This window comes from Nomia melanderi, chromosome 4 (genome assembly GCF_051020985.1).
Source record: "Nomia melanderi isolate GNS246 chromosome 4, iyNomMela1, whole genome shotgun sequence".
Taxonomy (NCBI): Eukaryota; Metazoa; Arthropoda; class Insecta; order Hymenoptera; family Halictidae; genus Nomia; species Nomia melanderi.
Window position 1 is genome coordinate 1,794,158 of NC_135002.1, and position 15,760 is coordinate 1,809,917.

The following is a 15,760-nucleotide window of genomic DNA, read 5'->3' on the forward strand; positions in this document are numbered from 1 at the left end:
AGTTTGCTCGACCTACACACCGACATTCGTCCGCTAATAATATCGCCGTGTACCGAGACGGTAGCCGCGGCGGGCGATCTCGAGGAACGCGAAACGCGGAAACGCGTCGGAACAGAAAGAGAAGAACGCGCTCCGCCCGGCGCCTTCTTCCGTGCAACGACCGGTTGATCGCGAGCTGGACGGAGGAACCGATCGAGACCGAAGACTCGCGATCGTCGAGGAGTTTTCCGCCTCGATCGGTTCCGTCGAGCTCGCGACCGGTCGTTGCACGGAAGAAGGCGCCGGGCGGAAGTCGTCGTTCAAGCAGCCGATCGCTCCTATTCCTCTCTGTCGACTCGTTTCCGCGTTACTCGAGATCGGCCGGCGCCTTCTTCCGTGCAACGACCGGTTGACCGCGAAGAGAGGAGCCGATCGAGACGGAAGAGACTCGGGATCGCCGTCCCGTTTCGGGAGCAGGGCTGACCGGTAAAGACGGACGAGAAAGAGAGGAGAGCGAAGCACGCGCGTCGGAGGGCGGCCCTCCTTCGATTAACCTTGGACTTGACTCGAAGGAATGCGGCGTGCAGTGACCTCTGCTCCTCCGCCGACTCGGCGCTCGCCCGTGCTCTCGCGATCGGCATCGGTAACGTCGATCGCGCGTTTTTTCTTTTTTTTTTCTTTTTCTTTTTCGACTCGACCGTGTTCCCGTTCGAGACACGACGCCGCCCCGGCTGTTCGCATCGCTGAATCGACTTTCCATTTTGTTTCAGAAGACGTGGGCTATAGGAGCGTCGAGATCGCGTCCGCGTTTACGCATTTGCCGCAAAAGGGTAAGTGTGGCGGGGGACGTGCTCGGCGAGGAATCGTTTCGGTGGTCTTTCGGCGCGAGTGTCTCGGGGGAAGCGAGCAATTTTCTTGCGCCGGAGTGGATGGGGTTACCCGTAGGACCGTATCGCGTCGCGTGCACCTCCTTTTGGCTCGTTCGGACGCGGTTTCGTTCGTGTCGCGTTGTGTTGCCGTTGCGCTTCGTGTTTCCTCTTTCTCCTTCGTTTTCGCGTTTGTCCTCGGCTTGTGATTCCATCTTCGTCTTTGGCTTCGTACCTTCGTCTTCACCTTGAACTTCTAATTTCATCTTTTAATTGCATCTTCATGTTCATCTGTACCTAAATCTTTACCTTTACCTTCACCTTCACCTTGAACTTCTGATTTCATCTTCTAATTTCATCCCTATCTTCATCTTCCAATTTCATATTCTAATTGCATCTTCTTCTTCGAATTTCGTCTTCTAATTGCATCTTTGTCTTCATCTGTGCCTTCATCTGTACCTTCATCTTCACCTTAAACTTCTAATTTCATCTTCGAATTTCATCCCCATCTTCATCTTCCAATTTCATATTCTAATTGCATCTTCATCTTCATCTATACCTTCATCTTCGTCTTCATATTCATCTTCACCTTAAACTTCTAATTTCATCTTCGAATTTCATCCCCATCTTCATCTTCCAATTTCATATTCTAATTGCATCTTCATCTTCATCTATACCTTCACCTGTACTTCATCTTCGTCTTCCTCTTCCTCTTCATTTTCCTCTTCAACTTTTATTCTCATCTATGCCTTCTTCACCTAATTTCATCTCCAGCTTCCCCTCCGCCCCACCTTCCTCCCCCCATACACACGTCTCCTCGAATCTCTATCCGATCCATCGATCGGTTCCTCGATCGCGCCCACCTCGTAGACCCGTAAAAATCGGCCGAACGGGAACAACGCGATAAGTTGGCCGCGCTCGCGTTCACTCTCACGCCCGCGCACGAGGAAATTCTATAAATAGCCGCGCTATCGAGTCCCGAGCGTCGGATCCGAGATAAAGATCGTGAACGAGAGCCCGTGGCAATTTTCGCGGTCGCGTATCTCCCGTGACGTCCGCCGCGCGCCGTTTCCTGAACTCGCGCGAATCGCGAGGCGAACGTTCACGAAAAACGCAGAAACCGGGGGGAACATTAACCCTTTCGCGACGGGTGCCGCGTATATACGGCAGCCACTTTTTGGTCCACGGAGGCTGACGCCGCTTATACACAGCAGTCATTTATTACTTTGCAGCGGCAGTCGCTCATTGGTTTTTTTATATTATTATTTTATTTCAATGGCGGACTCAAAATAAAGCTACAAATACGAACGCCAAACTGGACCGCGCGACACGGCGCAACGGACGATTCCTTTTTCTCGCTGTTTCTTTTGTCGTTCGCACTGTGACAATGGTGCAGGCGATGCACGTGTATACAATGTATAAACATAAGATAATGGGGGGGGGGGGGGCAGAGAGACAAAAGTGCGAACACCAAGAAACGATCAGCCCGAGAGAGCCACGGGAGTACACTAAATTTTAACGTGAATTTTTTAATTGTCATTAATAATTGAACCCTTTAAAATGCTGGTCTCGTGCACCGATGTCGACCAAACGAGAAGTTCGCTGTCAGTCCGTAGAATCCAGCCCAAACGAAAAGTCTACTGCCAGTCCACAGGGACTGACGCCGTCTAGATACGACAGCCGCTTATTGGTTTTTTTATATTATTATTTTACTTCAATGGCGAAAAATCAAGCTACAAATACATTGGCGGCGAAGTATGGTTGCGCTTTCGCGAAAAGTGGCAAAGCATGGTCGGTCGCACTGTTGCGGAAAGTAGCGAAGAATGGTACAGGTGCGCCGTCGCGAAAGGGTTAACCGTTCGAGTGCCAGCGGTTTTTGCAGAAACTTGCTTGGAGAATGCCGACCGATAGTTTCTGTCGTTTAACCCGTTGCACTCGGAAGTTTTTTTATTAGAAACATTTTAATATTTGACGATGAGGAACTATTTTATTTCAACGGAAAGCGAGAAACGAGGGGAACGTTAACACGTTGACTGCCACGGGGGTCGCCGGTGACCCTAAGCGAATCGAATTACAATTCACTCGGTTAACACTTTGACCGCCTGGACGTATGAGATATAAGAAAACTACTGGGACAATCGTCATAAAGAATCGTGATTTTTTCATTTCCGCTTTATTAACAGGACTGTTTCGAGTGCATGGAAGTTTTGATGAATGTTTACGTGGCAGTCAAAGTGTTAAACGAGGATTATTCGCAAACATTTCTATATTATAAATAATGCTGCCCATTGCGACATTCAGTTTGATGAATCATGCAATGATGATAATATCAATTCAGTGGAATGATTTAATATTGTATTTTCTCCATTTTGTGTATTTCGCTCTATGAAATCGTGCGGCGTTCAACGTGTTAACGAAAAACGCAGAAATGGGGGGAACATTAACACTAGATTTACGGGCGTTCGTTCTACACTTTATTCTATTGTTCCCAGAAATTTAAGCGTTCGTCCATAAATTACGAAAATTGTAGTTTAAAAACTAGAGAATTGCAATACGTATTCGCATAATTTCCCGAAGCAGAATCGACGAAAGCTGTTACTAAATAATGTTTGAAAGATTCGGTATCCGTCAAATTGACGGGTTCCATAAATCTAGTGTTAATGAAAAACGAGAAATGAGGGGAATATTGACGGAAAGCGAGAAACGACGGGAACGTTAACACGTTGACTGCCACGGAAACCTTCGGAGTTTGATGTATCGCTTATTCTTCCGTAGAAAAAGATAAAGAGGAACAATTACCTGTTATTTGGTATCTTAATGTTCGCGTTACACTGTCTAGTAATTTACGCTACTAAACATTCTCATTCGACATTAGTTATCCGAGAAATTATAATTATTATCAAGCAATTTGGAAACTACGGTTATCGGTGACCGACCTGGCAGTTGACGTGTTAACTGAAAACGGGAAATGAGGGGAATGTTGACGAAAAGAGAGAAATGAGGGGAACATTAACCCTTTGCACTAGAAAGTTTTTGATTAGAAACATCCGAAATTTTCCAACGAGATATAGGCGATATTATTTGAAACTAGTTTGACGATGATTCACAGGGTAGCTATACAAAGTTTAATTTAAAATACTAAATATTCAGTTTCATAGTTTTCTTGTATCAAATCAAGTGGTGACTGAGAGTCACCTTTCGAGTGCAAAGGGTTAAAGCCTGAGCGCCGGCAACGTACCGGCCACTTAGCCCAAACTTCATTCGCTAGTATCTAATCAATGAGTAGCCAAAAACAATGTTCAAAACATTATACATTTCCGTAAAATAGTACATTCTAATTGCATATTCGTCAAATCCAGAAATGGAAATCCAGAAATCTGCATTATTGCGGTCAAGCGATAGACTCAGAATCCCGCGTTTTCACGGGGCCGGCGCTCAGTGTGTTAATAAACTTGTGTTTTCCCTTCGAGTTAATTTCAAAGAATATCGTCTTCAAATGTTATCGTCAAAAAATGTTAAACATTTCTATCGAGAAATTTCCTAGTGCAAAGGGTTAATGGAAAGCGAGAAACGAGGGGACCATTAACACTAGAACTACCTCGCATTTAATACGATTAATACGCAATTCCCATAGAAACTGTAACAATAGATTATTTTCAGTTTCTTCAGACATTCATTATAGTACTCAAAGGGAGCTATTCATTTTCAAAATCATTTCGGGTACTCAATTGCTAAACAAACAAATCGAAACCAGTGATTTCGACTGTCACGGTAGTTCTAGTGTTAGCGAAAAGACAAGAAACTCGAGCAATCGGTGGATATTATCTGTGCGCGCAGAAATGGCCAGGGACACGCCGGGTTCACCCATGTCTAGACCGCGGGACCTGGTCGGCGGAGTTGGCGGCGCTACGGCCACCTTGACATCCAACGTCTATCATACCGCCTCCGGCGACCCAACCACGACCACCCTTCACGGTCACGCGCTCCAGCAAAAGATACTAGAGGTAATACTTCGTCTTCCTCGGTTCCCTCTTCTTCTTCTTCCTCCTCCTCCTCCTCTTCCTTCTCCCTCGTCCTCGTTCTCTCGTTTTCGTTTCCGTTTCCACTGCCATTCCTATTTCTTTGCTGGTCCCTCGCGGTGTTCGCCATTGGCCGAACGTCGGCTCGCCGGTTTTTTCCCAGGCGAAAGTAAAACACGGGCCCATGCCTCAGTTGCAGCAACAGCACCAGCTTCAGCAGCAGATCCTTCGGCAACGATATCAGGCGCAGGAACGGCAACTAGCCGAGTTTCACGAGCAGCAGATGCATCAGTTAAAGGTGAGTTTTTTTTTTTTTTGTATTAGATGATCTTATGTTGTGTGTGTATCGGTACTGATTCTCTCTCGCGATTCCCGGTGCAGCTCTGGGAGCAGCAGAAGCAGCTGGAGGAACATCGAAGGGAGAAGGAGCGCATCGAAGCACTCCGGAAGAAGGACAAGCATGATCACAGCGCGATCGCATCGACGGAAGTCAAGCAACGGCTTCAGGTAGCTGGACCGCGAGCTTCGAGCGTTTCGAAGATAGCCGACTCGTAGATCTGCTGGTGCATGGACAAAACTCGATTACTTGGAAAGTAATTGGTGGTTAGTGATAAGAACTGTGGTTAGATTTTGTTGTATTGATAGTAGTTTTTTGAGAATTGATAGTAGGAAGATTTTAATGATGTATAAATAGAGAAACGGGATTTATCTGTGGAGTGCTATTCTTTGAAGAATATTTTTCTTTGTTGCTATCAATCTATATAAATATATTTAACCCTTAGCACTCCATTGTTTTGTAATCTAGCAACTGCAATTAATTTTTATAGTATCCCTAGCGAAAATGAAAAATGCTGTAACATTTTCTAGATCTTTTATTTTCCTTAGTATAAAATTTGGCTGTGTGTAAAATCTAATAATTTTAGGGTAGTTTCTTTGATTCATTAAAATATTTGATATTCTAACTGATGCAATATTGGAGCCTACAGAGTTCAAAGGGTTAACAATGAATACGAGGTTAAGTTATTAACCAGACAGTTATTAATTAGTTTCTGCGATAAAAATGATTTGGTACAGAGATTCTTTAGCAACAGATTAGTAAGCTTGAATTTCTGAAATTGATGCAAATAGTGATCGAGTTTTGTCTATCGCGCGTTGGCAGTCGGCTATCCTCGAAACGTTCGCAGAATCCTGAGACGCTGAAGACGAAGGAACCGTTAAACGATTGCCATTTCAGAGTTTTCTCGTGAACAAAAAGCAAAGGGAAGCCGCCGCAGCCGCGAACGGAGCCGTGCCCGGAACGCCCGGATACAGAAGCTGGTGAGATTTTCCTCGGGGTCGACGAGAAAACGAACCCTGTCCTCGGATTCGGTCTCGCTCCCCTTTAATTTTGCTCGGACACTCGGTTCACTCGAGTCTCGAACCGACGCGAGCCCGATCGCTGACGATAAGCCGAACGTTTGTCCGACAGGTTGCAACCACAATCGGATTCGGCGGGTACCGCGAACGCCTCCTCGCATCCCTATCGTATGCCGCAGATGCTTCAAGAAAAGTTTGCCCACGATTTCCCTCTTCGAAAGACAGGTACGTACACCCGCGACAACCAACACTTGCGTCATGCGAAATATCCCGTGGTGTCGAGTGATTCTCATATTGGTAAGACGTAGTTTCTCTTTCTTTCCCTATTTTTTTCTCTTTCTGCTCTGTTTCTTTCTTTCTTCCTTTCTTTTTTCTTTATCCATTTCTTTCTTTCTTCTCTTTTTCTTCTCTATTTTTGTCTTTCTTACTTCTTTATTTCTTCTCTATTTTTGTCTTTTTTCTTCTCTATTTCTTCTCTATTTTTTTTCTTATCTATTTCTTCTCTATTTTTTTCTTTCTTCTCTATTTCTTCTCTATTTTTTTCTTCTCTATTGCCTCTCTATTTTTTTCTTTCTTCTCTATTTCTGTCTTTTTTCTTCTCAATTTTTTTCTTTCTTTATTTCTGTCCTTTTTTCTTCTCTATTTTTTTCTTTCTCTATTTTTGTCTTTTTTTCTTCTCTATTTTTTCTTTCTCTATTTCTGTCTTTTTATTTCCTTTTCTCTTTCTCTCTCTACTTCTTACTTTCTTTTTCTGTCTCTATTGCTTTGCTCCTCACTCCGACCTGTCTGTCTTCTTTTCTGTCTAGTTTTCTTTCTTTCATGCTCCCCCTTTTTTTCTCTATTTTTCTCTCCCCATTTCTTTCTTTCTTTCTCTGTGTGCCTATGTACGGTAGAATGCCTACTAAAGCATGGTTTTTGCGATACAACGGTCTTGCCTGATAAATTCATCGCCTACCTTGTTTATCAACGATAGTCGCCGAGGCGCGTTTGTCCGTAAATCTTCGGTTCCCCGAGAAACCCGTTCCGACGCAGCGAGCAAGTTAACCTACGATTTCGGTGTGCTGCGAACGCAACAAGTATCGTTCAGAAGTGCGGCCGCTCGTCACCGCGACGCTTCTCACCCACGTCCCGTTCGACTTTAACCCTTAACGGAGCAACACCCCCATATAAGCGACATTCCACTTTTATTTACTGAGTCCAATGTTGCATATATGGTGGGAAAAATAAAAAAAAATAATAAAATATTATCGTTGTAAATATATAATATTTACAAGAAACACTTTGACACTAAACCTATCAAACGAGTCAGAATAATCTATTTCTGATTTATTCTGTTTGTAATTATTAAGAAGATATTTTTCTGAGGAATTATTGAAGAAATCGATTTAGCAGTATGTAAACTGAATTGTAAAATAATTGAAGTCTCGATGGTAGACGCACCCTTAAAGTTAACTGCTAGGTTTAGTGTTATCGTGATAGGTCACTTCTACGAATTACTTTACGCGATAAGTCAGCTTGACGTACTTCCGGTCTGTTAAGGGTTCACTCTTTGCGGACGGACGTCATTTCAGCGAACTGAAATATATTCGCAAGACTAAATCAGAAACATGATTTCATTGAACAGTAGAAGATCAACGCATTGTTTCTTTCTATCGTTTCATTCGTTATTCAACTGAATATTTAATCAACTATCAGCACATACTTTCATTTTCTCTATTATTTGATCAATCATTTGACTGAAAATACAATCAACTATCAGCACATAGTTTCCTTTTCTCTATTACTTAATCAATCATTCGACTGAAAATATAATCAACTATCACACAATTCCCTCTTCTCTATTGTTTAACCCTTTGCACCCCACAAGTTTCTCATTAGAAACACCCAAGATTTCTTAATCAAATACCATCGACATTCAACCTGACTTAACGAGAAATCGTACATAAAGGAACAGTCTGTTATTTCAATATTTCACGTGTCGATTGTACAAAGTTAGAAATATTTTCGAATAATCATCCTTCAATTGAGCGAATTACACTAAGTCGATTTGATTGGTCACCGGTGACCCTCACAGCATTCAACGTGTTAAGACATCGACAATTGCGAAACAAAAAATTCAAAACCGCAAAGGGTTAATCGATCATTCGCTTCCTACACGAATTATCTTCAAAGGTTTCGCGTCTAAACCTTCGTCCGCAAAGGGTTAAGAACGTTCCCAGCCCGAATCGGTTTCTCGCGGTTCCCACCTCGATTCGATCCCGTTCCACGCTTCTCCGTGTCAGCCAGACTCCCCTCCGACCCCTCGAGCGACGCCCGTCATCCGCATCCGTATCCGTTCCCCCGCCCCCGTGTTCGCAATCGTGTTCGCAATCGTGTTCGCAATCGTGTTTTACACTGCGGTTCGTTACGACGACGACCAACAACAACAACTAACCCTGGCTGAAATTGGCCAGCCTCGGAGCCGAACCTGCTGAAGGTGCGACTAAAGCAACGCGTGGAGAGGAACATGGCCGCATCGAGAAACTCGCCGCTGATGGCACGTCGGAAGGACCGCCTGCTCTCGCACCTGAAACGGAAGTCACTGCTAGCAAGTACGTTCTCCACGATCGAACCCTCGATCGAGATTCGATCGACCGTCGAATTCTAATCGGCATTTCCTGCGTGAGAGCATTTAGCGAACGATTCTTTTGCACCCGTGTTCTCGATAACACCGATCGTTGATTTTTCTGCCTTTTTGCCAGTGTCCAATAACAGCATGCCGACGAGACATGTGATCGTCTAACATTTCGAACATTACCGAGCTGCGTCGCACTAGTTCCACGATTTCGCTTGCTATGTACATCTCGCGACGATCTTCGCTCGGTCTCCGTTTTCTTGACGCGTTGAGCGGCGACTTGAGACGTTTGAAGCGCCAACGTGTCGGCCAATTAGCAAACGGCTTCGTTCGCTTGTATCTGATCAATGAGTAGACAGAAAAGATATTCAAAGTATTATACACTTTCGTGAAATAGTACATTTTAATCCTTGGTACTCCAGGTTGTTTTGTAATCTATCAGCAACTACAACTAATTTTTATAGTACTAGCAAAAATGAGAAATGCTATAACATTTCTTCGATCTTTAAATTTCCTTCTTAGTACAAAATTCGGATGCGTGGAAAATCGAATTATTTTAGGGTAGTTTCTAGATTCATTCAAATATTTAATATTGTAACTAGTGCAATATTGAAGCCTATAGAGTTCAAAGGGTTAAATTCTGTATCTTTTATTTTCCTTCTTAGTGGAAAATTTGGATGTGTGAAAAATTTATATTTCTGAATTTAGGTTAGTTCGGTTTGGAAAAAGAATGTTGGAATATTACAGTATTTTTATGGTATCCCTAACGAAAATGAGAAGTGCTATAACATTTCTTAGATCTTGTTTTCCTTAGTACAAAATTTGGATGCGTGGAAAATCGAGTAATTTTAGGGTAGTTTCTAGATTCATTAAAATATTTAGTATTGCAACTGCTACAATATTGAAGTCTACAGAGTTCAAAGGGTTAATCGCATATTCGTCAACTCCAAAAATAGAAATCCAGAAATCCGCATTATTGCTCAAGCCATAAACTCAGAGTCCCTTGTTCTCACGGCGCTCAACGTATTAAGAAATCGAAGATCCGTTGTGACGATCGGTAGAAATAGGAAAGTGCGACGAGCTCGCGCGCAACGGGATTCAAATTTGCCATAGGAAAAACGAGAGACCGTCCGCCCGTTCGAATTTCGATCTTGACCTCGATCGCGATCGCGATCGCGATCCCGATTTCGATGTCGAGTTCGCACGCGGCACGCGGCAGGCAAGCCTCCCGATGTTCCACGCCGCCGCTCTCTGACCGATCGTTTTCCAGATTCTAGCAGCAATCCGGAGTCCGGGCCTAACTCACCGCCGACAGTAGGCAACTCGCAGGCGAGTCCGACCGCTGGAGGTAACGCGGCGGCGATACAGGAAGTGAGTCAGACATTTATTACTAATTTCTTCCGTGTGCGCAGGTTGTTTGTTTTTAGGATTTGTTCGCTGACGGTTTCCTTTTTTTTAGGAAAGCGAGAACACCGCGTACGGCGGACCTCTGACCAGCGGCAGTCAGCAAGGCAGCCTCTCGGACCTCTCGCTGTTCAGCTCCCCGTCCATGCCCAACATCTCGCTAGGCAGACCACACGTTCCTTCCGGTGGCAATGCTGTGAGTTGAACCGATTCGCCATCTTGGTTCAAGATAGGATAGTTCGCCGTTTGAGTGCCAGCGGTTTTTGCAGAAGCTTGGAGAATGCCGAGCGATAGTTTCTGTCGTTCAATCCTTTGCACTCGGAAGTTTTTTACTAGAAATATTTTAACACTATGCAGTGGTGTTGTACACAAAGTATCGCCCAGTGGCCGGCGACAGCACTCTAGTATCGTTTGCATTATGTTCGTGTTTTGTTTAGGTAACTATAAGTTAGTGTCAACAAGTTTTTATTGACAAGCGAAGTAAGCCGAATAAGTGCTGTCCACGCCGAGCGAATATATTTTTACGAGACGTGCGGACGGCTGTGTTAACATTTTCTAATGAGATACAGACGATATTTTGTGACACTCGAAGAGAAATCACACGTACATTGAGGAACTATTTTATTTCAATATTTCTCAGTGGCGCATTATACAGAGTATAATATTAAATATCAAGTCTTATAGTTTTACTGTATGAAATCAAATGGTGAGAGTCACCTCTCGAGTGCAAAGGGTTAATTTAGAATCTGAATGACACTGTTCTACTTTTACAAAGACAAAGTTTGAATAGTACGATCGTTATTTCCAGTCTTATACGGGCAATAACAAAAATGAGAATGAATAATTAGAAGGAAATAAATAAGCTTATAATTCTACGAACCGATAGACTCACTTTTGATGACTCAATCATTACTGACTCAAAGCTTAATATACTACATTCTAGAATAGCAATAGCAACCAAGATCTAAACACCAATTTCGCGGGAGTCATTCAGTAAAATCGCAATAACCGCAAGGTGACTTGCCTAATCTAACGTACGTTTATGTCCTTGCGGCGTCGCGAGTTCACACGGCTTTTCGTATTTATTTCTATTCATTTGATTTTCCTATTATCAGCTGTTTGGCTGTAACGACCGCTACATATCTAATCCCTGTTCGTTAAATTTCCAGACCGGCTCGAAGCTGGCGACCGTTTCCGAGGCGGAGGTCAGAGCGGCGTTCACGGCGCGGCTGGGGATGCCTTTGACCGGTCAGATGCTGCCGGGCACGTTGCCGTTCTACCCGTCGCTGACCGTGATCGAGGGTGAATCGGGGAACTCCGGCTACATCCACAAACAGATGCAGAACATGGAGCACTCGACGGTAACCAACAGACAGCACCCGACCGCCGCGGTGTACCACAGCGCCGCGGCGGCGGCTGCGGCCGCGGCTGCCGCCGCTGCAGCGGCAGCCACGTCCGCCTCGCCCATCACGGACACGCAAGTAGCGCACGCGAGACTGCAAAAGGCTGGTCACCGGCCTTTAGGTAGTATGTTCTCTCTTCGTTGCTGGCAACCGGTCGTTTGGAGCGGCGAGCGGTAGGCGAGTGCTCGAGACGCGCGGACGGCGGCCGGGGAAGACCGGTCAGGAGATTTCATGGGGTGTGTGTGTGCGGATCACGGGGCGGATGGGGCGACGCCGATGGCGATGGCGAGGGGGCACGCGCGTCTCGACAGTCGCGACCGCGCGCAATCCTTTTTCTCCCTCCTCCCGCTCGCGGACCGCCGCGACTGCTCGCTTCTCTTGTCGACAGGCAGGACGCAGTCCGCGCCGCTGCCGCTGGGCCACCCGATGCTCCAGGGCGGCATGATGGCGCCGCAGACCCACTACGAGGAGTACCTCGCGGAGAAGCAGCTGCACGACCAGCAGCAGGCGCACAACTACCTGAAGCAGCAGATACGGCAGACGGTGCTGACGCGGGTCGGCTCCAGGGGACAGGCGAACCAGCTCGACGAGGCGTCGGAGGCGGAGGAGTCGGAGGTGATAGACCTGACGGGCGGCGGGAAGAAGGACCTGCAGGAGGAGAGCGAGATTTCCAAGCAGCAGCGCGACAGGGAGCAATTCCTCCAGCAGCAGAGGGATCTGATGATGAGGCACACCCTACAACTCTCTAACGAATCTGCGGCCTACAGTGGGAACGCTGGCGGCGTCGGCGCTGGCGCCGGCGCGGGCAGCGGCGTTGGGGGCTCGGGCTCGGGCAAGACTGGCCAGTCGTGCGCCAGGCCGTTGTCCAGGGCGCTGTCGAGCCCGTTGGTTCACTTGGGTAAGCTGGTAGTCTCTTTGGGGAGGTTTGGGGTTAACCCTTTGCGGCTGAAGGTTGGAATGTAGCACTAAAACTAGCAGTTAAATTGAATCTGTTAAAGTTCTCTATAGAAACTCCAAGAGATCTGTCGAGACTGATTTGTAATTCAGTTTTCCTATTGCTAAATCAATTTCTTCAGTCATTCAGTGGAAAATGTTCCAGAGACATCTGTTACCTTCTTAATAATTACAAAAAGACATCAAGAATGAGTCAGTTTGACTCTTCTGGTAGTTTTAGTGACAGAAAACCGTGTCGGTATGAAGCTGAATTATGTATTGATCGCTTAGATAATTGGAGACACTACGCAGTGGTCTGTTTCAGTAATTAATTTGCGACTTAGCTACTGAATGCGAACATTTCATCACGCCATTCAATCGCAAAGGGTTAACACGTTGAATGCCGTGGAGGTCACCAATGACAATGCTTAATGTGTGTTCAATTATAATAATGCAATTCAATCAAATGATTCTTGATTTTTTCCGTTTCCTGTATTTTGCGTCGTGAAATCATGTGGCATTTGACATGTTAATAGTCGCGAGTCTAACCGATTCGACTCGGATGTATTAATTGATCGGTAATTTTTGGGTACAGGACCTCAGGCCGGTGGAGCTGCCGACTTGTTCGCGCGTACCTCCTCTCACCGGCCCACCACCGGATTGGCCTACGATCCGCTTATGCTGAAGCACGCGTGCGTCTGCGGGGAGACGGTGCGCGGTCATCCGGAGCACGGCGGCAGACTGCAGAGCGTCTGGGCGCGACTCTCGGAGACCGGATTGCTTCAAAGATGCGACCGGATCAGATCTCGCAAGGCTACCCTCGAAGAGATTCAAACCTGTCACAGCGAGGCGCACGCGCTACTCTTCGGTGAGTATTCGAGCAAACCGCGTCGCCTTCGGATCGCTTTCTCCTCTCTTCCCACTTTGCTTCCTCTTTTATCTCCTTCTCCGCGTTATCCTCTTCATCCTGCTCTGCCTCCTCTCGTTTTCTAAACAGCGAGCAGGGAATGAATTCTGGTTCGCCCGAGAACTGCGTCGCCTTCGGATCTGTTACTCCTCTCTTCCTAATTCGCTCCTCTTTAACCCTTTGCACTCGACAATATTTTTCATTAAAAATATTCATTACTTGCTGACTAAGTATTAACGATATTTTTCGGAACTAACACAATTGATTGTCATATATAAATTAAGAGTATTGAATTAAAAATTTTATAAGTTTGCTGCGTTGAAACAGGGGGCGACTGTAAGGCGCCCCTCGAGTGCAAAGGGTTAATCTCTACCTTCTGATCCTCTTACTCCTCTCGTCTTCTAAACAGCGAGCAAAGAATAAATTCCGGTTCGCCTGAGAACAGCGTCAGCTCATACCTCTCTCACTCCTCTCTCATCTCCTGCTCCTGATCCTCCGGCTCTTCCAAACAGCGACGCGCGAGCATAGAATAAATTCTGGTCCGCGCAGGAACGAATCCGATGAACCGTCAAAAGTTGGACGTCTCGAAGCTCTCTCAACTCCCGATCAAGAGTTTCGTCCGACTGCCCTGCGGCGGAGTGGGCGTCGATTCGGACACGACGTGGAACGAACTGAACACCGCGCCCGCCGCCAGAATGGCCGTAGGCTGCGTGGTCGACCTGGCGTTCAAAACGGCCATGGGCGACATTAAGAACGGCTTCGCGGTCGTCCGGCCCCCTGGACACCACGCCGAGACCAATCAAGCGATGGGCTTCTGTTTCTTCAATTCGGTCGCTATCGCCGCTAGATTACTCCAGCAAAAGCTCGACGTCCGGAAAATCATGATTCTGGATTGGGTAAGACTCTCGGCTTCTCCAATCTCTCCAATCTCTCAAAAACCACAACAACAACAACAACAATACGCGCCAGTAGTCTCTCTCGCGTTGACGGACCGTGTTTTTTTCTCTTTCTTTCTCTCACCGTAGGACGTGCACCATGGGAACGGGACGCAGCAAATGTTCTACGACGATCCGCGAGTGCTGTACCTCTCGATACACAGGCACGACGAGGGTAACTTCTTCCCGGGTACAGGCGGATCGACCGAGTGCGGCGCCGGCGAGGGCCTCGGCTGCAACGTGAACGTCGCCTGGTCCGGCGGCCTGAACCCGCCGATGGGGGACGCGGAGTACCTCGCCGCGTTCCGCACGATCGTGATGCCGATCGCGAAGGCGTTCGACCCGAGCATCGTGCTCGTGTCGGCCGGCTTCGACGCGGCCGTCGGCCACGCCGCGCCCCTCGGCGGCTACAAGGTTAGTCCCGCTTGTTTCGGAAAGATGACGCAACAGTTGCTCGGCTTAGCGGACGGCAAGGTTGTCCTCGCGCTCGAGGGCGGCTACGATTTGGCCGCGATATGCGACTCCGCGGAGGAGTGCGTGCGCGCGCTGCTCGGCGACGAACCGGCGCAACTGCGGGAAGAGGAACTGACCAGGACCCCTTGCCAAAACGCGATCGACACGCTACAAAAGACTATCGCCGTCCAGGTACGATCGTCGACTCGTCGTGTCCTACCGTCAGTCTTCGTGCTCTTGATCCTCTGATGCCCTCTCACTCACCTATTGGTCGCTCCATTCTGAACTCTACTCACTGGTCCTCGTCTTTTCTCCCGGCTTGTGCCTCCTGCTCTCTCTATCTATCTCTTTCTCTCTTTCTCTCTCTCTCTCTCTCTCTCTGTCTTATTTTCTCTCTCTATCTCTCACTGACTTTCTGTTTTCTGGATCACTAGCTCTCTCACTCTCCATCTGTCTATACCGAACCGACCAACAGACCGATCGATCGAAACATTTCAAAGCCTCTTCCCTTCTCGACTCGTTGTTTAAACGTTTTTTCTTTGTCCCTCTGCTCGTCTCGCAACGCAGATGTCGCACTGGCCTTGCGTTAAGGTGAACGCTCACACGGTGTCGATGAGTGCGATCGAAGCCGGTCAGAAGGAACGCGACGAAACGGAGACGGTCTCCGCGATGGCCTCTCTATCGATGCAACAGCCTACCAATTTAACGTAAGTTTTCTCGGTGCCTTCTCGTGTGTCGCCTTTATTTCTCTCTCTCTCTCTCTCTCTCTTTCTCTCTATCTATCTCTTTCTTTCTCTATTACCTCTCTCTGTTCCTCTATGTCTCTATCTATCCATCTCTCTATCCGTCCCTCTATTTCTCTATTCTTTCTACCTATCGTTTCCTTTCGCT

General features: G+C 46.7%; 1 protein-coding gene across 25 annotated transcripts in view; it reads left to right on the plus strand.

Annotated features, from left to right (window-relative positions):
• The window catches only part of HDAC4 (histone deacetylase 4), a 40,015-nt gene that overhangs the window by 22,363 nt on the left and 1,892 nt on the right, over positions 1-15,760 (plus strand). For 13 of the 25 annotated variants that reach the window (XM_076367069.1, XM_076367063.1, XM_076367057.1 and 10 more), the window contains 15 exons: positions 750-809; positions 4,683-4,849; positions 5,058-5,162; positions 5,246-5,371; positions 6,099-6,181; positions 6,333-6,445; positions 8,674-8,811; positions 10,105-10,205; positions 10,294-10,434; positions 11,408-11,765; positions 12,030-12,539; positions 13,170-13,442; positions 14,031-14,377; positions 14,507-15,061; positions 15,437-15,576. In XM_076367069.1, the coding sequence (XP_076223184.1) occupies positions 750-809; positions 4,683-4,849; positions 5,058-5,162; positions 5,246-5,371; positions 6,099-6,181; positions 6,333-6,445; positions 8,674-8,811; positions 10,105-10,205; positions 10,294-10,434; positions 11,408-11,765; positions 12,030-12,539; positions 13,170-13,442; positions 14,031-14,377; positions 14,507-15,061; positions 15,437-15,576 (3,217 nt within the window). The remainder of the gene's footprint in view (positions 1-749; positions 810-4,682; positions 4,850-5,057; positions 5,163-5,245; positions 5,372-6,098; positions 6,182-6,332; positions 6,446-8,673; positions 8,812-10,104; positions 10,206-10,293; positions 10,435-11,407; positions 11,766-12,029; positions 12,540-13,169; positions 13,443-14,030; positions 14,378-14,506; positions 15,062-15,436; positions 15,577-15,760) is intronic. The other 12 variants (XM_076367072.1, XM_076367071.1, XM_076367073.1 and 9 more) reach the window with 7 other exon arrangements.